Below are 26,026 nucleotides of genomic sequence, written 5' to 3' on the forward strand. Positions count from 1 at the left end.
AAAAAGGTACTCACCAGTAAGAGTTTTCAAAATAACTTCGTGAAAAGTGAGTTCTGGCTTGCTTGATTTAATTTTTTTCTCCAATCTGGCTTTCAAGGAAAGTTGTATATACAAAAAGACTACTATGGGGGGGGGGGGGAACAAAAAAAAAACTGATGTAGTATGCCAGAGGAGCCTAGTTAGGCTTGTTTTTTCCTTCATGGACTCCAGCTCAAGTTTCTCACAACAGTTCTGGATAATGGGCAAAATCTCAACGTTCTACAATCTGTAGTTTTTCTTGACCTTCAGAACTCTTCTTAATAACAGGGGGAAGAAGAAGAAAAAAACTTGGAGAAAGTACAAATACTTGGGGTTGTTTTTGCTAAGTGACTTTTTAATTGGGAATACCTCTGCTTTTTTTTTCCCTTTCAGAGTTTCTTCTGCATGGTATTGCTAGTTTTGTAAATGTCTGAAACTGTTTACTTTTCCTTAATAATGTTCAAGAATGCACATGCTCTTGTAGGAACAAATTCTTTGCATTACATTGCTTCTGTCATCACGGATATTCACTGGATTACAGCTACCTACCATCAGATACTTGTGCTGCTCTTAGACAACTCATTTTAGGTACCAGATAAAGCATATATCAGCTCTCCTCTAACTTCAGCGGAATGAAACAAAAACGATCAGGAACATCTTCTGGGCTTTTCACTCCTGAGATCTGAGTGTAGCCCTTGCTTGTGCTGTGGTCTGTGTGGTGATACTTTTGTTATTTAATGCAAAGAGCAGGATTAGTATGCGAGTATAAGCAATAACAACTTCAAGTACCTTGTCAGCCTGATTCAGTGTGAAAGGTGTTACTTCTTGAGAAGTATATTATCTGAAAACAAGGGGTTGGTTTGGGGACTTTCTTTTGGGATGTATTTTGAAGTTCAATCTAGTGGGCATGATGACTTGTATTTTTGGAAGACACAATTGCAACTTCAAAGATCAGAGAAATGAACATACTCCTTAATTGGATCTTTCATTCTGGCAGTTTATCAACTGTTAGAAGCTAGGAGAGGAGAGCAGCTTTGAAACTACTTTTTTCTCTGCCTTATTTCGTGGTTGTAATATGATTTGTGAAGGCAGAACTGTGACCCCAATTCATTCCTTTGTCTGATGTAGGCTTTCTGCCTTGCACACATACTTCATTTCAAAGGTTTGAAATTGTAGTAAAATGTAACCTGGAACTTCTTTGTACAGGGTTACTTGATAAATGTATTCATATTATCGGTGAGTGTATAGGTACATTCTGTATCCAGGTTCAGTAGAGAGTAAAATGTGCTTGGGCACAATTTAAGTAGAAAACTATTAAATCGTTCTGTGTAGATTAGCCTTAAGACCTTGTTCTACAGAATCTCAGAATCTAATGACATTTCTGTCAGCTGCAGTCAAGATGGCATCTTATTAAACCTCCAAGTTCTATAAGTGCCTTTTCGTGCCAAGGAAAGCAGTCCTCATATGATAATGAGAGAAATCTTTCTGTGTTCCCTGCTATTTCTGATAGACTTGGGCTTACAGCTGTTAAAATCCTGAGTCAGAATTCTTGGACCGGAATTAAATGTGCTCCTCAGAGATGAGCACTTAGCCAGGAACACGGGAAATAGTACGTCTTCCATAAAATACAGTTGAATCTGTTGGGTTTTGTTTTTAATAAATGTATTGTACTTAAAGATGCTCTCTAGATGGAAATGGCTCTTACCAGCTCATTAAATGAAGCCATTAGTCCTTTCATGTTACTTAAGATATCTATATTTCCCTCCCTTGTGACAGAGGTCACTCACAGAAATTGCTTATGATGGAAAGGCCAAGCCAGTTACTGCCATAGAAGGTGGGGTTTTGAGGGCATGGGGAGGGCAAGTCAGGAAAGAAGAGCAAACTTGGGCTACATGGAAGCCTAAAGCAAGAATAATTTATTGCATTTGCACTGTATTACCTAGCTGATGAAATGAATCAGCAATGACAGTGGATCCTAAAATCCGGATGCCTCCTTTGGGTTTGCTCTAAGAAAGAGAGGGAAAGGACAAGAGGGAAAAGGACAGATATGTACATGAAACGAAGCAAAACAAGAGCAAATGAAGATATGCAGAAAGGGTAACATTGAAGAGTTGTTATATTGTGCAGTGAGCTAGTAGTGTGGCTATATTTTGCCTCTGATGTCAGCTAGTACACCGACAAATAAAATGGTGCTGGTTTACACCAACTTTGAAAGATCTTGGGATCGTGCAGAATGTTGACCTGTTACGCTTGACCACTTTGCAGCATTTAAGTAAAGGACAACCTGTGGCTGTAGCTGATGCAAAACAGTTCTATCCAGTTTATAACTTGACAAGATCTTTTCATGTCTTTTTAAGGAAATGTTATTTATAACCTGGTTTCTTTTTTTTCCTTATGAAGTAAAGGTTTTATGTCTAATATACTGAACTAAAATGGCTTCCCCCCACCCCCCTTCAGATGCTCAAAGACCAATACCTTGGCTACAGGAAAACCTTTCTGGGAGATGCCATGGATGTGTTTGAGGCGAGACGAACAGAAGCTAAGAAGTGGCAGAGCGCGCCACGTGTTACCACTGGACCGACCCCTTTCAGCAACATACCAAATGCAGCAGCCGTTGCGATGGCTGCAACACTTACTCAGCAGCAACAGCCTGCTACAGGTCTGAGTGCATTCAAGTTATAGATTATTAGTGTTACAGCAGTAGTAAACTTGTGTAAACTTTTCTATGAAGTCTTCCTTTGTGTTAGACTAAAAATCTAAACGTTGTGATGAGTAAAGTTACTGATACATAGCCAATAGAAAAAAAAAAAAGCAGGGTAGACTTAGCAATAATTATACAACAGATACTTAATCTTGTGAATTTACTTGTATTAATGATATTTACTGTACTGTTCTAATTTACCCCCTTGGAATGTGAGTCTTCGCTCTTCAGTAACATCTCCGAATACTTTTAGTATAGCCTCTTTCCAGAGTTGTGTGGTTATAGTAAATTATTTTAGAATCAGTGAGGAGAGAATATCTAAAGGCGTATTACCTTTTTCATATGTAAAATGATTAATGCATTTTTATATAGCACTTTGGAACTGTAAAATGAAAAATGCTGTTGAACAGGAAGGATAGTCAAAAATCTGTAGAATAGGAAGGCGGATGTCTGGCTTATTATTTTAGAGCCAACTCCATCATGGTGATATTGGGGCAGTTTTTGCTGCCTGTTCTGCTGTTGTGAATATTAGTAGAGAAAGTAGAGGGGATCAGTGGTTCTGTGTATGCATGTATGTTTAAGAGGAAGACCAAAGCAGAGGAAATACCTGATCTACTGCTAAGGACAAATGAATATGTATGGCAAAGGAAGTAACTTACGCACCTTAATTGACATTATTATACTAACCATCACTTTTCAGAGAGGGGGTCCTGAATATCAGGAGTTGAATTGATATCTAATCGTTTAGCAGAAATAATAGCCTCTGTTTAATTTTACTTGAACGTGGGTGGATATGTCTGTCAGCAAATTATGGAAAAGCTTAGGTAACTGCGTTCTACCATTTATTTTCTAAGATGTATGCCTGTGTGTACTGGAAGTTAAATTAGCACCTTTTCCCTTCCTTGTCTTATAAACAGCAGTCATATTTTGAATTAGTTTAATTAAAGACCTATTCAGCAACCACCTTAGTGAGTTTGACGAATTATTAGGCTGTCCTTGCCCTCTCCATAGAAGGAAACAAAGGTGCTTCCAGCCCTGACCCTTATAAACAGCAAGGAGATGTGTTTAAAGGACAAATATGACGAAATACTGAACCCAACAGAAAGTGAAGTCATTATGAAATATTTCTATTTTAAATTTCTTTTGTAGTCCTGTGTCTTCCTCTTTTTGCTGCTGTCTTAATCCATGGAAATTCAGTGGAAGTTACATCAGTAAAAGATTACATTTTTTAAACTGCCACACCAGCTTTGTGGCAGTTTAAAAACATAATCTTTTGTGCAGCCTAATGTTGCCAAAATAGTTCCTTCTCCCCCTGTCTTTCCTCCTTGTCTTTTTTTTTTTTTTTTAAATACTCATCATGATCATTATGGGATTAGTTGTGGTTACAAGTCATATACTTGATATTCAAAGTTTTACTTGTGTTTTCATGAATTGTGGTGAGGGATTCAGATCTTCTCTTCCTGGTCCAGATTCTACAGAGCTGCCAATAACTTCAGTAAATTGATGCCACTTATGGCATGACTTCCCTAGTGTTTTCTTAGGGGTTAGGAGCGGAAAAAAATGCAAATTTGACCCGTACCAGCATGCATGAGGTAAGGTGACTTTATACCTCAAGTTATGTTGTAACACCTTGTAGTGGAAAGAGTGAAGTCATCTTTTGTTTCTTTGTTTTTTGTGTGTGTTTTATTGTTTTGCTTTGTTTTAAATTAGGTTAGTGGCTTTGGCAGAGTATTTCAAAAGCCAAAAATGTGCCAACTTCAGGAGTGGTGCAGACAGAACAAAGCCATTAACTTATTTCGCACATGCCAACAGAAGTAGGCAAGAACTTGAGTTTACTGCTTATTCAGCTGAAATACTGTTGTCCTCCATGAAACTTGCTTGATCACCTGGAGACTAGAGGTAGATTTAAGTGCCACTCAAAACATAAAGAATATTTAAAAAAAAAAAAAAAAATAGAAAATAGGCTTAGAAATTGAAGTCATGTTACGTACATCTGTGGCTCAAAAGAAGGATTAGTCAGGCCTTAGTTAGGCCTGAACTCTTTCAGAGAGAAGCAGTCTTAAAAGCTTACTATGAAGGAACATTTCACAGCTTTCCTAGATTACTGATTTCAGTGCTTGACTTGTTCTCAACATCTTACCCAAAACTATAGCTGCAAATTTAGTCCACTACTTTTGGTTTTATTCTCAGTGGAAAAGGAGAATAATAATCTATTCTTTCAGTTTTGCAGGAATCTTTAAATGTTTGAAGATTGCCTCCTCATAGTTTCCTTTTTGTTGTTTGAGGAAAAGATTTCAGATGGCCATTTACTGCAGTATTACTGCAGTAAATATTTGCTTGTTTTAACTTTGTAGTGTTACGAGTTTCATAACATATTTCAGAATGGTTTAGGTTGGAAGGGACCTTAAAGCCCATCTGGTTCCAACCCCCTGCCATGGGCAGGGACACCTCCCACCACACCAGGTTGCCCAAAGCCCCATCCAGCCTGGCCTTGAGCACCTCCAGGGATGGGGCATCCACAGCTTCTCTGGGCAGCCTGTGCCAGGGCCTCACCACCCTCTTAGTGAAGAATTTCCTCCTAATATCTGATCTAAATCTCCCCTCTTGTTTTAAACCGTTCCCCCTTGTCCTATCATTATCTGCTCAAGTGATAAATCTTTACCTTGTTATAACCCCTTTTTAAGTATTGAAAAACTGCAGTGAAGTCTCCCTGGAGCCTTCGTTTCTCCAGGCTGAACATCCCCAGCTCTCTCAGCCTTTCTTCCTAGGAGAGGTGTTCCAGCCCTCTGATCATCCTTGTGGCCCTCCTCACGTCCTTCTGGTGCTGGGGCCCCAGCCCTGGACGCAGCACTCCAGGTGGGGCCTCACCAGGGCAGAGCAGAGGGGCTCAATCCCCTCCCTCCACCTGCTGCCCACCCCTCTGTTGGTGCAGCCCAGGACGCAGTTGGCCTCTGGGCTGCAGGCACGCACTGCTGGCTTTTGTTGAGCTGTTCATCCACCAGATCCCCCAGGTTATTCTCTGCAGGGCTGCTGCCAATGAGTTCTTCTCCCAGTCTGTGCTCCTGTCTGGGATTGCCCTGACGCAGGTGCAGGACCTTGCATTTGATAAACTGTCCACTGGAAGTTAATCACGTGTATTTCTTTGCAATCTCTAGATCCATACGAGTGGGATAGAGGGGGTAGGATATTAGAAGGTTATGAGAGAAAAGATGAGGAAATGAGGTATATGAAAGGGGTCCGTGTAATACCTGACCTGCCATTGTTGTTCTTGAAGATAAGAATAAAACAAGAAAATTAATCTGGGCTTTAATGTTTTCTTGACTAAAATCTAATGTATGGTACTCTAATATTGGGGGATCAGGATGGTTAGTCTCTTAAAAAAATATTTGATGTTTACATGGTGAAGTCTATTTCATCAGGTTAAATTAGTTACTATTCTTTCTCTGAAAAGGTAACTTATTCTAAATTTGTTTTCAGAAGTCAAAGGTTTAGTAGCTACGTCTAAACTGTGGGATCAGGGAACGTTTCCCCAGTTCCTGGGTGTAGATACGCACCCCATTTATGTTTTCTTTTTATACCAAGGCATGTCTGGCTTCCACTGAAACAAGGCCAGTGGATCCTGGGCGTAGTGGAAGAAAGGGAGCAAAGATAAGGCTCCACTGGTATCCTGGGGTGGATCATCAGGACACCAGCATTGTGTTGTGCACGGTGAAGCACAATTTCTGTGCAGTTTTATTGAAGCTAGAGTTATTAAAATTGTTTGTCTTGTCTGCATGCAGCTTTTCTCCCTGGTTTAGCACCTTTGCTCTGAGCACAGCTTTATGGGTAGCAGTGGGGCTGGTTATGCTTTTGTGAAGCAGTAGCTAGTGATAACCACTGCCTCACTTATACCTTCCCTGAGCAAATTTTAACAGCGTGGAAGTTCAAATGTTGGGGGCTGGTCTGCCTATCACTATTGATGGGTCTAAAGTGAAAGATTTTAAAGGAAATTAAAGCCAAATGAATTAAGAGCAGTAAATGCACAAGGCTGAAACAGATCTTTTCCTGGTGAGACTAAGTTGTCTTAAATAATTTTCAAGCTCACCTTTCCTCTGCTTTAAAAATATATAAACAAAATTCCCCTATGTGCCCCCAAGAACTTAGCTACTCTCTCCTTAACTGGTGAAGTGCAGAGTTAGTCGAGGCATTATCAAGCTATTAGCACACTTTGTTATGTTTTGGCTTGACTCTTGAGATTAAAGAGCTAATAGAAAATGATACTGGATTTTTTTATAGCACTTAAATTACACAAATTAAAAAAATAAATGATATTAATCTTGGTTAAAACTAGTCAATGTATTACTTTGTCGGAATCAGATTGAAGTTGTGACACTAAATTTGTTCACTGTCAGGACCAGCTGTGCTACAAAAATTGCGCACTGTCACTTTGGCAAATCTTGCTGCCCTGTCTGGACTCCGTAGTGGGTCCTGTTCTTTAACTGAAATGCTCCACAGGGCAATATAGCAAGGTATAAAAGTGTTAAAAGGCTTGTTATAAAGAACTTGTCTCGTACCTGTAATAGCCAGAAGTGCCAATTTTTGCTAGTACTTTTGGCATTGAAGAACCTTTTATTACTAATTTTTTTGCTATTGAAAATTATGTTTACTTACAAGAGCTATAACTAGCGATGATGCCTTCAGAACATTATGGTACAAAATCAACAAATATCCTATGCTGTTGCTCAATGAAAAGCTTGTTAGTCTAAGGTATGTGATCCTGTTTTATATAATCTGAGGTGTTTTAGAATAATGTTTTTTACTGGCTCTGAAAAGCATGTTGCATTGGGGTGGGGGGAAGCTTTGCCTGGAGGACTGTAGTGTTTTTGTTTAAGGTCTTCCACTAACAGTGCCTCCTACTGAGATAGCAAACCTGTGCACTCCCTTTAGTGGAGAAGGAACTGGATATGTGTTTGGGGCTTCTTTTAGTTTATTAGATGACTGACTTGTGTAGGGTTTCTTGTTTTTTTATTGATAAAAAAATAAATCTTATTTTATAAGAGCTGCTAGGTAGATGTGTCAGTATTTAAACTGGATGTAAACAAGTTTAGTTTGGAATTTATGTGAACATTTGCAATTAAAACATCTGGTATACTTTCTTTAGTTGAAAAACTAGCTTGGGTTTTCCAACTATTCCTGCTAAGCAGAGACTGAAAGCTAACAACTTTTAGTTGCCCTTAAAATTTAGTTTAACACTACTTGGAGTATGCAGATGTCATTCAGCTTGGATCACAGGAATTTTGTGTTCCTTGCAAAAATGTTACTTTTCAATGTACAGTGCCTTTCACTTGATTCAAAAGGATTTTCCATTTAAAGCTTCAAAAACTGAACTGATTTTAAAAAGCTTGAAATGCTTACGTTTTAAAACTTCAGATAAATGTTAGTTACAGGAAGCTTTGTAGTATGAAGGATGGTGCTTTGAATGAAATTAAACCCAAATTTTAATAACTCTTTAGGAAAATGACTGAAGTCACTGGAGCTTTATAGTGATATTAGAGTAAATAATGACTTTCACACATATAATACATAAAGTATGCTCAAAGGTGGAGAAGCTTGTGTTAAGGAAAGATGCAAATGTCTGTGGATTAAGAGTTTGGCACTGTATTTTGTATTCAATGATGAAACTTTTTAACTAGTGCACTGAAAACTGTGCTTGAAAAAGACAGGAATATGATTGTACTGTGAAAACTGTCAAAATATATTATTTATCAGAATTAAGTATTTTAAAATGTGCTAGTAACAGGCTAGCGAGTTGATTCTCATTCCCCAAGGTTTAAAAAGAAAAAAAGGAAAGAAAAAAAAAAAAGAAAAGGAACTGAGGCTGTAAATTTTATCTTGGCAGACTGAAAATGTTTACTGACAGTCCTGCATCTTAGTGGGGATATGCAGGGAAACTGTCAGCTTTTTTAGTTATGGGACAAACTCTTGACTCTGAAATTTTGAATGTATCTAATTCATTAAGGTACACAGAATTGTGCCTTTTGTAAATGTTTATTTAAACAGGTGGTTTGACTAGTTTACCTTATTGAATGGTGTAATGTAGCAGAGCTCAACAGAACTCAGTTATCACTTGTGTGGAAAAAATCGAATTGTCATGTTACTGTGTAATTGACTTGCTTAAAAATGAACAATAAATTTAATAAAATAAAGTCATTGTCTTGTTTTTTATCATAGTGTTCTGTTTAAATTTGGATGGAATATTTGAAAATTCCTATTTATTAAATTAACATAGCTTTAGAGTAGTGTCAGTTCTTACATTTTTAATTTGAAGTTTATCCCTTTGCTGGTTCCATTAATACAGGTGGCTACATGTTACCTACAGTTCTGTCAAGATTTTGATTAATGATTAATGCATTAAGTTTAAGGTGAAACTGCTCAAGTTTTAAAAATACTAAATGGTGTTTTTGATTTTATTAGTTTTGGGAAAGTTTCACCTTTTTGCAGTCAGTGTTCTCTTAGGTTTTTATCAGGTGGACGTGGAGGCAGATAAGTGAGGAATTTTGAGGTAAAGCTTGGGGTCTTAATGGGATTTAATGAAAGCAATGATGTTCACATGATCGAGTACTTGAATAAATAAATAAAGGACCTCTGTACTATGAAAGAGTAAGGCAAGTTTGTTCTCATTTTTTTTATACCAGGGCCACAGCCATCTCTGGGAGTTAGTTTTGGAACGCCATTCGGCTCAGGTATTGGCACTGGCTTGCAATCAAGTGGCTTAGGTTCTTCAAGCCTTGGAGGTACACTTTAACTTTTCTAATGTTTCCTTGAATTATTATACCGCACATCTGAATCTCTTGTAAACCTTAAACTCCACTAAGAGGGTGATCTGTTTCAGGGCAAGACCTTTGCAGTTGGCAGTCTACACTTTCCAAACTTCTCCATGCCTTGCAGAAAGTTACTAAGGTTAATAGAGTATTATAGTGAAAACCCCATGATGAAAAATATGAAGTTTTCACAAAGGAGTTGATCCTTTAGCTAGGGAAGTGCATCAAGGACATCCTTCTGTAACTACAGCTTGCATTAATTTGTTGCATAATTGAAAGTTGGGCACATGGGAACATGCTATGACTAATTCACCGAAGTTCTTCACCTGTTATATACAGCTACAGTTTGGGGATCCTGCTTGGTACAACATTTGCTTTATCTGTCACTGTACATCAGTGCTGAGGTGGGAGGGGAAAAAAGGTCTTTCTCAAGCTCCAAAACAAAGCAATGTTTGAAAGTGAGGGGGAAAATACTTAACCAAAATACTGATTAATAGTGCTTATGGGGGACATATACCAAGAGGACTCATGACTGTTTCAGAGTAGGTGGTAATAAGAAAATAAAATTTAAATGCACGTCTACATTTTTAATTTGTATGTAATGAATTTTCAGAAGTAGAACTAAAAGTGGAAAAGTGATTATCCGCATGTAAAATTTCTTGTCTTAGATCAGTGGGGTTCCTACAGGGCAAATCAACAGACACTAGTGTCTTCTCTCCCGTGTGAGATCTGCAAAGACAATTGTTATATCTGAGCACAAACAATGCGTTGTGTTACACCCGGTCCACATTTCAGCCACAGTCTGCAGCTGTGCATTTGGATCGTTGAGCATAATATGAAAATCGCTGTTGTAACATCTCAAATGCTATCACCAGCTGTTGGAAAGATGTAACTGCTGTGATGCATAATGCTTGAAGATTGCATCGGTTTTATCTTAAACGATGATCTTGAAATTATCTTTGTCTACCAATGTGCCTTCTCATCAGTTTTTAAGCTTTCTCAGATTTAAAAAAAAAAAAAAAAAAAAAAAAAAAGCCCCTACACCAAACAGGAAAAATAACTGAGAATAGTGGGCTGAATGGAGAATGATTGTGGTTTATCAGGTTATTCCCACAATGTTTTAGATGCCTTAAACATACAATTCTTCCTTTTCAACCAAAGAGACTATAGGTTACAGACTGGCAAAATTGATGAACACAGATAAACAACATAAACTACAGAACATTTTATTTTAAATTGATGGACATCTGCTCCTAGTTTTGTCTTAGAGGCCTAACTTGTATTCTTCGCAAGTTCTTTGATTAGGAAGGCACTTGCTTTTATGTCATCTCATATATAAATTTATATGAAGTTTTGGTCTTTTGACAAATCAAGGAAACCTCCTAATGGAAGCAAGTGTAGAATACAGAAGCACATGCAGAATACCCTGCAGTGGTGCTCATGGAATCCAATGAGCAGAATGAATGCTTCAGCCTTTCAGATTTTTATTTTTTTAAACAGTACAATTCTTAACATCTATTGTTGAAACTGCATTTTAGCTAGGAAACATGCTGTCTTGCTATGATAAATAGTCTGCGAATTTTATTAGTAACAATTGTATAAGCTTTTGCACTCAAGGATATAAGATAAGTAGCGTATTGATCCTATGCTTCATGAAATGCTGATACAGGTAATTGCCTGACTCTTGGTAATTCATTTCCAACTAGATATGAGAAAAAAGTATCTTTCAAAATATCTTGCATTCAAATGATACTTTCTATTCCATAAAATTAAAACTCTTTACGAGTATTTTCCCTAACGCTTCAAACAAAAGATGGGGGCATAATTTCATTGAATATAAATATTGTTCTTATTTTGGTAACTTCTTCAGATAAGGGGGGAGAAAAAAAGTCTCTTCATTTTACCTCACCTCTATCTCAAACTGCAAATATCAACTTGCTTTTCCTTTTCTTTGAAGTCACTTCATGCTAATAACACACATTAAAATTCTAAAATATTTACAGTATGAAGTTATAAATAACAATTGCAAAATTAACAAAATGAGTTTTATTACAGCTATACAGTTATCACTCTGCATTTTATATTTTTCCATTTAAAAAAAAATCTAGAAATTATATTTCTATTCCAGGTTCTATCTTATTTTGTCACGTCTTAGGTAAAGCTGATCACCAGTAAGCTTGGAATTGGGGTGGAGTAAACCCTGAATTGAACCAGATGTAAACTCAAGATAAAGCTTGCTTTCTTTAAGTGTAGAGTTTTTTCTCTTGGAGTTCTTTTGGATGAAGATTACGGCTTTCTTTAATGGAAGTCGTGTAACTTGTGCTTCTTAGTTTTGGCCCATTTGGTATAGTGTATTCTTGACAATTTAACAAATGGCTAAATAGCTGTTAAACTCAGCTGATTGCTGTTAAACATGGATTCTCCACCTGCAATCGCTTATAGTTTGTTCTTTTACTCAGTTTTGTATTTGGAAGGAAATAATTTTCTCAGAGGCTTTCATGTTTGCGCTGCTTTTTTCAAGAAAGCAATGCTATGTTGAGATTAAGATACACTTGATGCACTAGCCTCAGGAATATTTGTTTACCAAATAATGCTTAGAATTATGTTTAGTTTTAGAATACTTGCCCCAGACCTATATATCTTTAATTGTTGTGTCTGTAATTTTTTGTTATATGTCTTTACTATTATTCTACTAGGATTTGGAAGTAGCTCTGCCTTTGGAAGTAGTGCCACAGGAGCATCATCGTTTGGGTTTGGAACTACAAGTAAACCATCAGGAAGTCTAAGTGCAGGTTGGTTTATTTTTCTTGAATTCACATTTATCTTAAAGCAAAAGTTCTATAATCAAACTACTATTATACAGTCTTAAAAAAGCTCCTGACACAAATATGCTTAAAATTGCATGTATAAGTAACAATGAGAGTAACTGTTTACTTGCTAAATGTGTCTTCAGAAGTTTTTTTGGCTTTATTAAAGGTCTTGGCAGTATCAACTAAGTATTTTTCATTTAAAGGTCTTTATCTAGTTAAACAGGAGAATGTGCATCAGATTGGATCAGTTGCGACCTGAGGCACAGAAATGCAGTTAGTACTTGAATGCATAGGTTATAGTGTTACTGAGCTATTGAAATTAGTGCATAAATCTGTGATAAACGTACCTGTAATTTAACTTCAAATAAAGAAATTGAAATTATTTTTGTAGATGTCTGGAAGGCTTCCTTAAAACTCTTTTTTGCTTATCCTTGATGTCCTAAATAGCAGGTTACAGGTAGCATATCTTTGTAGATATCTAGAATTCATGTGTTAACTAGTTTGAAAACTCTTCTGTGGCAATTGAGTTAACTATCTCAGTATCATTTCACTTCTTTGGTTTTATTTTCTTGGTAGTGAGAAGATGAAGATATTGATGTAGTTTCTCCATAACTCAGATGTCTAAAACCTTAGTCACTTCTGCAGCTTACATCTATTCTACAGCTTGCATCTATTTATTTACTTTTTAAATAGGAGTTTGTTTCTGAAGCTTGTAGCTTACTGTGGTCTCTCGTATAGTCTTCAGAGACAGATTGAAGGAGTATCATGTCTCCTGGGATAAGCTTTTGGTAGCATGTTTGTTAAAGAAGTTTCTCTTTTATAAAAAAAAATTAAAAAAAATGCTGTTATAACCATAGTAAATGGTTGTTTATTAGTCAGCACCCAGAACATTACCTTGGGCCAGTACCTTGTTAGTTGCTGTGCCTTTTTTGTTCCTTGGTTACTGTTAGGTACTTTACAGGCCTAGTTTGACAGAATAACCGTAAGCTTTGTGTTATAAGGTGGAAATACACAACCAGCTTAGTGAGCTATTTAGCATCATGAACACCCTAGTAAATTTTTGATGGAACATCTCTGATTTTTCAGTATGCAGTTCTAAGCATCAACCTTTTTTTGCTTATTTTTAATACCAGAAACAAGTCAAAACTTGCACTGCTTGAATTTTTATTCTTTCTTTATAATATTTCAAATAATACTACAGAATTTCAAGCTGCTGGGTTGCAGAGTATATAGCTTAATTTTCAGTGTATTTAAAAATATAAGAATAAAATTAGTTTTATGGATCAGTTGTCCACCACTAATGAGGTATCAAGCCAAAGTAAACAAATAGTTTTACTATCTTGGTGGTGAGCAAAGACAATTTAGATGTCACTTCACAGCATTCCTCAAACCAGGCTCTGCTATGGTGGCAGTGCTCCCAGTCTCTGTTTAGCAGTGCAGATGAGTTGGATCCAATTAAATAAGGATTGTTTTCAGTTAACTCAAGAGTCACAGACCCACAAAGTGATAATCAGGAACATAAACAACTAAATGTAATTCCCAACGTTTCGTGCTTATAAAATAGTGTTCATGAAAATCTTCACCTAGACTGGGACTACACATTAAAAACCTCCGTAAAGATTTGGTAGTCCTGAAGCATATTAACTTTTACGTCCAAAATCCTATGCTGCATAGTTTCTGAATTGCATATGATCTGTAGTCAGACTTTAATATGTATGTATAAATGGGTTTAAATGATGAGGCTAGCAACGTTTTTTTTTTTTTAATTTGTGTGTCCTATTTCTTAAATAACACTTATAAAACAAGCTTGTTTCTGGATCCTATATTACTTACCATAAGATAATTGTATCTTATTTCTGAATCTTTCTTGAAATAGTTGGGAGATCGTGGGAATTTGGATGCATGGATATACGGATGTATAATTAATTTAAAAATTTAATTTATAGGAAGTGTACTGTCATCCTTTCTCTCTGAAACACAGACAAAGCTTTCTTCCATTGTGGAAAGCCAACTCTTAAGAAAAGTCCCTCTTAATTCCCAATTCCTTATTCATCTGATGGCAATCAAAAAGGTTGCGTTGAGGGGGGATGTTGTAAAGAGCCTTAATCCCTAAAATCATGGGAAAAGGGGGGAAAAAATAAACAGAATTTATAGAGATGATGTTGGGGGGGACATAGAGGGTGTCACATTATTTTGATGAAAACTGAAATGCTAGACATGCTTTGAAGAGCTGAGTTGGGAATTTGGGTTGGAGAACTGTTGTTATTGAAGAATAGCTATGACCAGGTTCTAAATATGGGGCATTTAGTAAATCAGTTAGGGCTGTGCTGGAAATCCCTTTACATTTAGAGCACTTATTGTGGAGTGGAGATAGGAGAAGGGAATAGATTGCCTTTGAGATCTGCTGTTTATCCCTGTAGCATTAAAACAAACAAAAACTGTTATTGGGAAAGTTTGTATGATTTATTTGGCTTGCCTACTTGAAGGGCTTGTCCGAAATTTATTGAATTGCTTGAGTGTGTGTAGAGAAGAGCAATGAAGCTGGTGAGGGGACTGGGAAACGAGACAGGAGCAGCTGAGGGAACTGGGGTTGCTTAGTCTGGAGAAAAGGAGGCTGAGGGGAGACCTTATCAGACCTCTGTGAGAGGAGGGCGTGGGTCTCTTTTCTCAGATGGCAAGTGATAGGATGCAAGGAAACAGTCTCTAGTTGTGCCAGAGAAGGTTTAGATTGGATATTAGAATTTCTTCACAGAGAAGGGTGGTAGCATTGGGATGGGGTGCCCAGGAAAGCAGTGGAGTCCCCATCCCTGGAGGTACTGAAGAGAGGTGTGGACAGAGTGCTTCGGGGCTTGGAGGAAGCAGAGGTGTGAATGCCCAACGAGCGAGGTGTACTCTGAGGTCCTGAAGGGAGATGCTAAGTTTGTGCCTTCAAAGGGCAGATGGTCACTTACTTTCTGAAAATATTTGTTTAAACCTAAGTAATACTTACTTCAACAAAGAAATTGTTGATCATCTTGTAGCTGTGGTTCAAGACTGTGCAAACACTCCTAGAAGCGAGCTATTCCATAGCTGATCCTTCCTTGCAACAGGAACAAGACTGAATGTATATCTTGTTCAAAGTTTATTCCTAAAGATTTTTGAGTATTCTGTGTAAGAGTTGGTTTTCTTTTTCTTAAAAGAATTTTATGGGACAGAGCCATTTAGATGAATTTCCCTTTTGCCTTTTTACACTTTTGTGGCTGTCCTAAATGGTACTTGTATCCTACCAGCTATTATTTCCAGGTCATATCTAAATTAACAAACACATTTTCAGTCTTCTGTCATGCAGCTTATGCATCTCTTTCTTTCTAACGCTACTCAAAGTCCATACGGCCTTCCCTGCATTCTTCAAAATAATCCCTGCAAGCAGAAGCAGCTATATGGAGGTTGTTCATGTGCACTTTAGCCTTGCCTTTGGAACTCCTGGCACCATAGATCACATACAGCTTTACTGTGAATTGTATTCATGATGTTTTCTATAGAAAGCAGTGCTTATGTGCAATCTCAGGTACATTCTTGAAGTAATAAGTTAGTTTAGGAAGAACAGCTTAAGTTTATTAGAGACTTTTTCATCCATGAGACTCTCAGGTGAAAGATTTCTTCTTTTAAAATCTTACTTTGTATTCTGAGTTAGCAGGAAAATGGAGGAATGCACATGAGGCTGGGGGCTGTTCACAGCTTTGCCATGAACCTGCTGTGAGGCGAGGAGTGCAGGCCATGGTCTGCTTGTACTTCTGCCTTCCCTCCCACCATGCTTTATGCACATAACCATCTAAATATATTCTGCATACTTAGACTGAGAGCTTGAGGAGAGGATTACAGTTCTTCTGTTGTACTATTTCAGATTGGTATTGGTAAATATTGGTAATACAGTAGCTGGTGTTAACAGCTTCAAGGAGAACAGAATTGCTATCCTGATGTAACTTATGTTTTAAAATATTTTTGCCTCCCTCACAAGGCTTTGGCAGCTCGACTACATCTGGGTTTAACTTCAGCAATCCTGGCATCACAGCATCAGCTGGTCTGACGTTCGGGGTGTCTAATCCTGCATCTGCAGGCTTTGGGACAGGAGGGCAACTTCTTCAGCTGAAGAAACCTCCAGCTGGAAACAAGCGAGGGAAAAGATAGGCACCCCTTTTAGGGAAGTGGAAGTGAATCAACTTTGTTCATCTGAAAAGTCTATTTTTCTAGATTGATGCATTAATTCAGTTGCATCCCGTGAGATTTATAAAAAATAAAATTAAAAAAAAAAATTTGCTACTTTTCCCTAGTCTGAAATACGAAATGAATCATATTGAACAGCTATTTTCTTGTGAATAGAATCCCGTTTATGTATTTTTATTTTTGGCCCTAGTTTTAGAAATGTTCTATACTGCATTATTAAAGAATCTTGTAAAACCATCTATTTAACCTACTGTTAGTAGCAGAATATTTTTTGTTAATAAGCTTTATACCATATGAATATATGCATATTTGTTTTTTGTACAGATAAAATATATTCTAGTACAAATACTAGAGTTCATATCTTCTGTTCCTGGATATGGCCTTTAAATCTACTTCAGGGTGTTTTTGTGTATATGGATGTAAATATATACAGTACAGTGCACACATCTGTGTGTATGTCTGTGTATATATATATGTATAAAATAAACAGATGTGCAAACCTTGCCCCACAGACAGGTCTCCTCTTCTTTGTGTGTTCTGTTTCTCCGTGTTACTCTCTGGTTCCACATTTTGAGGTTCTTCTGAATTTCAGGTAGTGGGTCCCAGGCTGTGTCATCCGCTTCTCGTGTTCTGTTGTTTAAGACCAGCTGAAGTACAATGTTTACTATTTCACGAAGCTTGGTGTGTATGTACAGTGTTTAGGAGCTGTGGTTTTTGAACCCTTTACTTTTACCCATTTAGCAGCCAACTCAAAAGAAGAATCTGATACTGACACAGACATTTCATAGGTAACGTTCCCAAACTGTTTCATTTTATTTTTTCTCCTGAGCTGCACAGTGAGATGTTGCAGGATTTCAGTGGAAAGCTCAGGGTTCTACGAAGTTTGCTTGCAGAGTTGTCAAGCTGGATGAGCTTTTCCCTGCAGTTGGAGGGGATAAGGATATACTATTGCAGTGAAAACCTGAATTAAATGCTACAAAACAGTTGATTCACCAGCTTCTTCTAGTCAGTGCTACCTGCATTGACATAAGAGCTATTGCATATCTGTTTTCAATACGAGGTATAGTACAGTAAGTTGCTGCTAAAGAATTGAAAAAAATGATGTGATTTGAAGGTTAAGCTACTGCAACAGTAGAGTCTGAATCTAGCATCCTACATCTTAGCTGCTTGTGCTGTGTTTCCAACTCTGTCCACAAGAAATAGCTGGACAAGACCTTAAGGAGGTACCACCCTATGTGAGAGAAATAATAGATCCATTTAATCTTTGCAAATAGAGATACAGGCTGAAGTGTGAGTGAATGTGGAGCTTTGGAGTTGTGTTGCTGTTTCTAGATGATGTTTTGTATATAACATGCATCAAATTAATATTCACAATCATTTTCACAAAAGCACCTTTTTTAAAACAGTTACAGAGCGTAAGATTTTTTTTCTAGTACTGAGCGAGTTATTTGCTTTCTCTTGTTGAAGTGTTATTACCATTTTGTATGTTTTGGAAACGTCTGCATTCAGTAGTGGTTGCTTTTTGACAAATGTTCGGTTTATCACTTGATCTGGTAAAATTGAGGGAAACTGAGCACAGAATTCTTCCCTTTTGTACACCTGTATGTTATTGCATCTTTGTGACCCTTCCCCTAAGAAGGGATATAATGTGTGTTTTTTTTTTTATGTCTGGGAAAACTAAAAGTTTATTTTGATTTTGACCTTTTAAAAACTGCTTGGGCTGCAGTCAAAACCGTAACGTTTGTATTCCTTTGTTATTGCTTTTTTGATAGTTAATATGTTAAACCACTGGACTTTTCTTGTAATGTATCGATTTGTGAAACTAATTCTAAGTGTGTACTGTTTGTCCATATGTGCAACAACTTACCATTGTGCAAACAATAAAACATTAATGCTGTGATCCTTGTAATACATATTTGCCTATTTCAAAGATCATTTCCTCTTGTCTTCCTCTGTTACAGGACAAACAAAACCATCACTGGCTAATACGTAGAATTGTTTTTCCCAGAACTTGGAGTAAAATTGTTCTTTCTGAAGTTATGGCGCTGATCTCTGGATGGAAAGGGAGGGTTGGGGGGAAGGAATATGTTGAGGTTTTGTCTAGAATCTCTTAACGCTGGCTGTATAAACCTCAGTGGTGCTGTAATGTAACACAGCACGGGGTGTATTTTTTGTGAAGTCCAAGGCAGTCTGAGCCTCCTGTGTACCTGTGTTGTTGTTTCTTTTCATGCCAAGGCAATAGTTTTTAGCCTAAGTAGAAAAATGATTATGTAATAAAATAATTGCATGCTGAAGTACAAACAAGTGGCCAAAATGGAATTTGAAGTAATTCTATTCCCAAAACATTACTCTGGTTGTTGAATTTAGCCATGGTTTTCATGGATCAGCATTACATATATTATTATTTCATTTTTTTCAATGTAAACTGATATAATACAATTAATGCACAGAACGTAGATACGTTCATAGTTGAATAAGTTTTTCTACAAGGTGTGTCAAGAAGTTGACCTGTACTTAAACACCATGAAATGAAATAAGAGCAAATAATCCAGACTTTTAAAGAAAGAAAAATATGTACGGGAGGAAGATTGAGGTGGAACATATGTGGGATGTGATTCTCTTTAAGACGTTGTCATACAGCTGTAATGTAAACTTATTTGTGGCCTCTTTTACCAGAAGGATTTTTTTCATTATTCTCACTACGTTACATGTAACAGGAGGTGTGCCTTGGTTTGCTTTCTTCTTGAACCTCCTCCTGGTCCAGCATCTCCCAACTTTCTTTGCTCTCAAATTTGTCTGTTTCTGGCAAATTTGGCAAATGTTTTGTGTGTATTGATGGCTTTCTTGTTCATTGGGAGGGAGGATGTTAATAAGGGGAAGCTGGATACAGTTCATGCATCTTCCTTACCATGAGCGTCTGAAAGCCAAATCCTGGCATGTCCTTCCACCTATACCACCTATACATTCATAACATGACTGTTTTGAACCCTACTTGTATTTAAAAAAAAAAAAAAAAAAAAAAAAAAAAGTATAAAACTCAGGAATAAAGACTCTGACCTTTTTTTTCCTCTTTGACATCAGTATCAAAGAGGAAAACTCATTCTGGCTTTCTTTTTTCCCAGTCCTCTACTCACATATTAATAGTAGGAGTAATCCAAAATCTTATGTCAGCTCGGACCTGTAATGTCTCTGCAGAAGATATAAAGAAGTAACTTACTGTTTTTTTTGTGAGAAATTGAGTACCCGTATAGGAAAACCTGTCCTTGATGTAGAATGTAACTCTGTTATGCACTCTAGAAGTTTATTTTATAAAAAACTCACAAGTTTACAAGGAAAAAACTGGCATGGAATAAAATAGTAAGTTACACACTTAACTGTGTGGATCATGCTGTCTAGCACTTTCCATCTTCCCTTCTCCCTTCCCTTTTAAACATGTATCTCTGGACGCTGCCACCTGCAAGTATCGTGGCAGTAGATCCACACAACCTCTGCTGAAAATCCCTGGCTGGGCTTGGGGAGGGGAGCGAGACCGAGGTGCTGCCTGCTGCAGTTCCCCGCTGCCTCACCCTGGAGCTTCAGCCCAGCTGTGGCACGCGGTCTCCCACCTCATGGACAGGTATGTTGCTGAGAGGAGGATGGAGGTGGTGAGGGGGGAGAGGAGAGGGTGTGGAGCACAGCCTTCCTGCTGCCGATGGGACAATTGGTTTTAATTTGCCTTGGGATCGCCTCTTTTGAATTCAGCGTTGAATGCTTGCATGCTGGTATCCTCGTAGTCCTAAATCAACTGGACCTGTAACAAATTTTGGTATTGCTTTAATGTGTAGCAGGTAGAAATACGTGATTGTAGAAGTTTCATTCTCTAGGTGGAAAAAAAACAACCACCTCCAAAAAAAACCATGAAAAATTAAAGGATTTTGTATCAGGATTCCAACAGCTCTGTTAGTGAGCGCTGCTTTCACCAGGTGGCAGGAGACAACCACTTTTACACTGCTACTGCAAAGCCCTCACAGGCACCGTTGTGCACCTTTTGTTTCCAGGTCACTCGCACGTTCTTGCACCTCTCTCTAAGGCTGTAGGGTTTTATTAAACTTCAGCATTTGATCGATCCCTGTGACTCACCTGGCTGCATGGCTGCAAACTTTATTATTTAATGCCTTTACTCAGTCTCAGGAGTTTAATTTTCACAGCCCATCACTGCAGTTGAGTGCCACGGTGAGGAAGCGAGTGTGCTGCTGAATCTAAAGCAATACCTCGCTTTTTCCAAAGAGTAGTTCGCCTTTTGCTTCCTTACCTTTTAGAAGTAAGGCAATTCTAGCTTATTCTAAACAGCTTATGATTGAGTTTAGAAGCTTCTGAAAAATTCTAGAAAAGCTTTTGGGTTGATTTTACTTCAGTTTGGGTATAGATTTGCCCCTACTAGGATATCAGGTCAAGTCTGCTGAATACTTGCATGGGAAACTTGGAATGCATACTCCTGTCCTAACCAGGTCAATAGCTGAACCAGTGAAAGATGCCTCTACTTTGTTCAGCTAGGGTCCCAGACTGATGGATTTCCCTTTTTTTTTTTTTTTTGTCTCTTCAACACAGGTGTCACTGTACGGCATCTACTCGGACAGCACAAGGACAGCAGCTTGCTAGACAGTAGTGTAATTGTTTCCAAAACCCTGCGCTGATCGGAGGCTGGTAAATGCCACCTGAGCAATAAATAGCGTGTTGGCTCTGTGTGTTTGGTGTGGCGTGTGGTGCCAGCAGGTTATGCTTCTGGGCTGATCATCCCAGGCACAAAAGCAAGCTAGGATGATGAGGTTTTGGTTAGACACTGGTTGTGCTAATAGTAAAAAGGGTGAGGAGCACAGACTAGATGAATAATCAAAAGCAAGTAGCAGTTTATTACCTGAAACTTAATTCTGAACTGTAATTTGGTACACTTGATAAGAGAAGTAAGTTCTTACAGGGAAGAAGTGGCAGGCAGCTTGAACAGACTTCTGTTTGGGTGAAACCTTGCAGGGGGGAGCACAAACTATGTACAGCTGGGTAGCTAAAGCTAGTCTACTAACTCCATGGTTAGGTACCTAAGTAGAAGCTACTCCAAACATCAAAAATCTCAAATCCTGTTAATGATAGCATTTCTTGGTTGTCTGGACTTCACATTCAGACCAGACAAAACTAGCAGAAGTGACAGCAGGAGGAAAGTGCTAGCTTTAACGCTTTGTAAATGTCTCTTAGCAGTGTGAACCGTGTCACTTTCAAATAGGAAAATGTTCTTTTTAGTCTCTTATTTTGAGTGCTTCAGCCAGGGGCCGGCTGAAGGAGCTCCCTGCCACAAATGTCACCGCTGCCTACCCCTGTGGTAGCGGTGTGCGGCTTAAATCCCACAAACAGCTCTGGGGGAGCAGGCAGGTGTTGGCATGCCCCCAGCAGCTGAAGCAGGAGTGAGCTTTATCCCCAGGGAGGGTGAGACCTGCTCTGGCCATCAGCCGAGCTCACATGGTGCAGACCACGAGGGTGAAACTGCTTGCGTCTGCAGGACCAAAGTGAGGTTGATGCTGAAGCTCTGTTGTAAGTCAGCTCTGAGAGTAAAGAGGGAAGGGTTTTAACGCTGTTTGTGTTGGCTTTGGGTATGGTAATGCTCTGAGTGTGGGGGAGAAAAACCTAAGGGTTTGTTCTGTTTGTAGCAGTTGGTTATGGCAGTAATAATTCAATTAGGAAATGCACTCTCAAGCTGAAGCCACGCACACCAGCTTTTATCCTGTGATAGCAGGCTTGGGCCTGGGGTAAGTGGGAGCTCTGAAAATCCATGTGCCGAGACTCGAGGGGAGGAAGGTGGCAGCTGTATTCACTGTGGCCAAGGAGTCAGGCAGCACAAAGCCCCAAAGCCCCCGTGAGATGGGCGCTGGGCTCAGCACTGACCCTGGGGGACATTTTCTGACAAAAAGCAGCATCTGTGATGTGTTGTGACATTGCCCCGGTGAATCTGGGAGGTGTCCCCAAGCACTTACAGATGCTCACTCACCTCGCTCCCTTCAGCCTACCTCCCTCAGCCCCCTTATCTCCAGCAGAGACGTGTTTTGGAGCCAGCCATGAGATAGGAGAGGTGTGCACGTCGCCTGTAACAGCGGGGTGCCGATGTCCCATGTCACTGCTGTGTGCACAGGGACACTAAGCACTGGGAGGAGAAGCCAAGTCCCTGCCCACTGGTGTGCTGGGTGCCTCTGAAGGTTCCCACCCAGGCCCCCAGGGAGCATGTGAGCCTCGTGTCACTGCAGCCTAGGTCTTTTTCTTCTTTACAGCCCTTGACTCTTTCTGCAAGATGTTTCTTGGATCGTCTTGTTCTAATTATTTTCCAGGAAATGAGAGCCAATAAAAGAAAGCCTTTCTGTTATGAATAATTGTACTTTAAAATGTAGATATTAAATATGTTCCCTAAGCAGAAATAATAAAAAAAATAATCCAGCTCGTTCAAGCAATACCACAATGAGAGCAGCAGTTTGGGCTTTCTAACAATGCTGACGGTGTTTAAATGATACCATAGGTATAGCTATGCTGCTATAAAAGATAGCTAATAACCAGGGCAAGAAGGGAAGGAAGCCCTGCTAATTAAGCTCATATATTCTGGCAACTATCCTCATCCCAGGAGTTACATCAGCATCGCCTGGCAGCAAGAGCCGTGCTCTTAACCCCGCTGGTTCTTGGTCCAAAATCTGTCTCTGTGGGGTTTCAGCGATGCTTCCCTTCCCGCTAACTTCGCATGGGGGCAGCAAGGCATTGCTCTACAGGCATGGGAAACGGTTCTACTGAGCAGTCACTCTGCCAGGACAAATATACAGAGTGCAGGCATTTCTGACTCCAGCGTGGTTTGTTTATAATTAAAAAATAATTTTTATTATTATTATATATATACTTAATAACTAAACCCATACACCTTCAACCTGGCTTTCAGATGTGAATGGATTCCATTATTCTATATTGCCAGGAAGAGGAATCTGCTGGCGAAGTGTTAAGCTGCGATGCTGTGTGTGTACAAATCTAGCAGCACAAATCTGTCTGCTGCGATAAGCATGTCCTGGCTGTTATGTGCTGTGAGCTGAACATGAGAAACGTGGCAATTAGTGCTAGTTCTGTGGCAATTAGTGCTAGTTTTTCTCTGGGAGAAGGGAAGGGGGCGATTTCAGGTTCAGAGCTTTAACCTAGCAGCTGGAGTTGCGATGTTGTGGATCCAACTGCAGAACCAAGGAAGCTCCTGAATGCAGATTTTGAAGGTTTCTGAGGAGGGTGTGAAGCTGTTTGACAGGTTGTGATGGCAGATACACCAGCTAAACACAATGAGGAAGGTAGGTAAATGTGCCTGCTCAGTGTCCAGGGCTGGGCAGCGGGGAGCTGTTAATCTCCTTTGTACCAAAGTGGATAAAATCCACTTACTGTTTACAAAGAATGAAACAAAAAAACCCAAAGGGCCAGAGAAGGATGCGTCCATCAGCAGCCTGAAATCCATCTCCTCTGGGCCGAAAGGAAAACGGGACAGGAGCCGCTGCCATCGCTGTGCCCCTGTACCACAGAGGGAAGGCAGCAATTTGCAGAGCATGGGTTGGAAATGCAATAGGGGAAACAAAACATCCCAAAATATCACACGAGCAGCTTGTGGCAGCCTGGTGGGCCGCATGGCGGGGTTGGCTCCTTTGGGCCCTGAAGGTTTCCAGCCAAAACAGAGCCACAGAGCTCTGCCTTCCCACCTCCATCTTGGGGAATTTGTGAGGTGAAAACCTAAGGGGGGGTTGTTGTTAGCTACTTGTTGTTGTTACAGCTTCCCCTAATCGGTCCTGCCCCTTCCTGCCTGCCTGCACCATGGTGGCTCCGTGGGGCCTCGCTGCCACCAGAGCAGGGCCTCGGCCTCCGCCTGGCGCGTGGTGGTTCTCCTGCTGGTGGTCATCTTACACCATTCCTAATTCTGATACAGGTTTTTTTTTTCATGGTTCATTTACAATAGAAAAATAAAACTTGGTGTTTGCTCTCCTGCATTTGGTAAGAAAATTTGTGGTGAGCCGAAGGCCTCGGGAAGCTGTGACTGGTGGTGGTAAAATCTGGGAGAGTTTCAGAGCAAAATAAAGTTGGAGCGGGTAACAGAGACTTACGGACTGTGGGATCAGCGTTATCTCCAGGCTTTTGAGATCTTTGCCCACTCTAACGTGCCTGTGATGTTTCGATTCCATCTGAAAGCTGGGAGATGCACACTTTGATAGGAGCCTCTGAATTCAGTGCCTGTGGGATGTGGGGCTCTAGCGAAGCATTTGGCTTACTTTGAAGTAGATTGAGTTAATGTGAACTTGCTAGACACAGAAAAGTGAGTGGAAAAGTAGCGGAGCAGAAATGGCTGTTGCTGTACTTATGTATTTTCACTTTTTTGTGTGTGTGGAAGAGCTTCATACTTGAATAAATCATACAGATGTTACCCAACTGACTTCAAAATGCAGCTGGAAAAAAAATCTTTGCTAATTAGTCCATTGCTAAATGCATTCTGAATCACTTCCCCAAGTGCCACGTTTTAAGTTTCACAAAAGGATAATTATCCCTGGGTTCACAGAGACAAGTCGAGACGCACTCTGAGCTGCAATATATGAAATAGCTTTTGTGGGTAATCTCTGCAAGGGATCTGGTGCCGGTATTTGTTGTGATCGAGGCTCGGCACTGGGAATACGTACGGGTGAGACAGCAAGGTAGAAAGGAGAGCGATGTCTGATCCTCTGCTGTTGCTATTTAAAGGGCTGACCTTACCGAGTATCAGTGAAAGCAACTCATAAGGGCTGGGGAAGTAGTTTGCGTGCCGCGTATAACCAGAAAGCTGTTTTTCTTATTATGAAAGCATCAGTTTGACCCAGGTTTAAGGAAAGTGACGCTGCCGGCTGATCTCTGCATTAAGGGCCTGGCAGAGGTTTCGGGCAGACCCCCTGGCTCCCACCTCTGTCTGCAGGCAGCCGCCTTCCCACACAGCGCTCCAGGACCGGGGCTGATGGCTGGAGCTGGCTGCCGCTTGCACCCCAAAACCTGGTGCTCGTCGCCCCGATACCACTGAAGCTGAAAGCTCAGGATCGCTCAGGACCATCAGACATCGACATGGAGCATCTCAGACTTTCTTCTTCAGCTCTGTGCCTGTTTCACCACCTTCATTGGCACTGCCCAACCCGTTGCACCCACACCATGTCGATAACCAGCTCCTATGGCCAAGACCAGCACCTTCTGCCCCCTTGGGACTATGGTGGAGGGGGGAGAGCTGCCCCTGCGTCCCCTCCTTGCAGCAGGGGGCTCGGGCCGGGGGCTGCAGCTGGGCTGGGGCTCGCTGAAAGCAGCAAGGGGCTGAGGGGCGGCTGCCCTGGACAGGGGCATGCCCCCACCTCTGCCAAAACTGCAGCTGGAAAAGGAGCCGAACCTTACAGATTTCCCAAGCGGGCTCAGTCTGGGGAGCCCCCCATTTTCAGCCTTTTTATTAAAAAATATTAATA

General features: G+C 39.8%; 1 protein-coding gene across 4 annotated transcripts in view; it reads left to right on the forward strand.

Moving 5' to 3' along the window:
• The window catches only part of NUP58 (nucleoporin 58), a 35,334-nt gene extending 18,291 nt beyond the window's left edge, over nt 1-17,043 (forward strand). For 2 of the 4 annotated variants that reach the window (XM_084502977.1, XM_084502978.1), the window contains exons 13-16: nt 2,476-2,677; nt 9,394-9,492; nt 12,216-12,311; nt 16,327-17,043. In XM_084502977.1, coding sequence (XP_084359103.1) covers nt 2,476-2,677; nt 9,394-9,492; nt 12,216-12,311; nt 16,327-16,496 — 567 coding nt within the window. In that variant the 3' untranslated portion in view covers nt 16,497-17,043. The remainder of the gene's footprint in view (nt 1-2,475; nt 2,678-9,393; nt 9,493-12,215; nt 12,312-16,326) is intronic. The other 2 variants (XM_084502979.1, XM_084502980.1) reach the window with 1 other exon arrangement.
• Nucleotides 17,044-26,026: the final 8,983 nt, after the last annotated feature.

Source organism: Aythya ferina (assembly GCF_964211825.1).
Source record: "Aythya ferina genome assembly, chromosome: 1".
In the NCBI taxonomy this organism is placed as follows: Eukaryota; Metazoa; Chordata; class Aves; order Anseriformes; family Anatidae; genus Aythya; species Aythya ferina.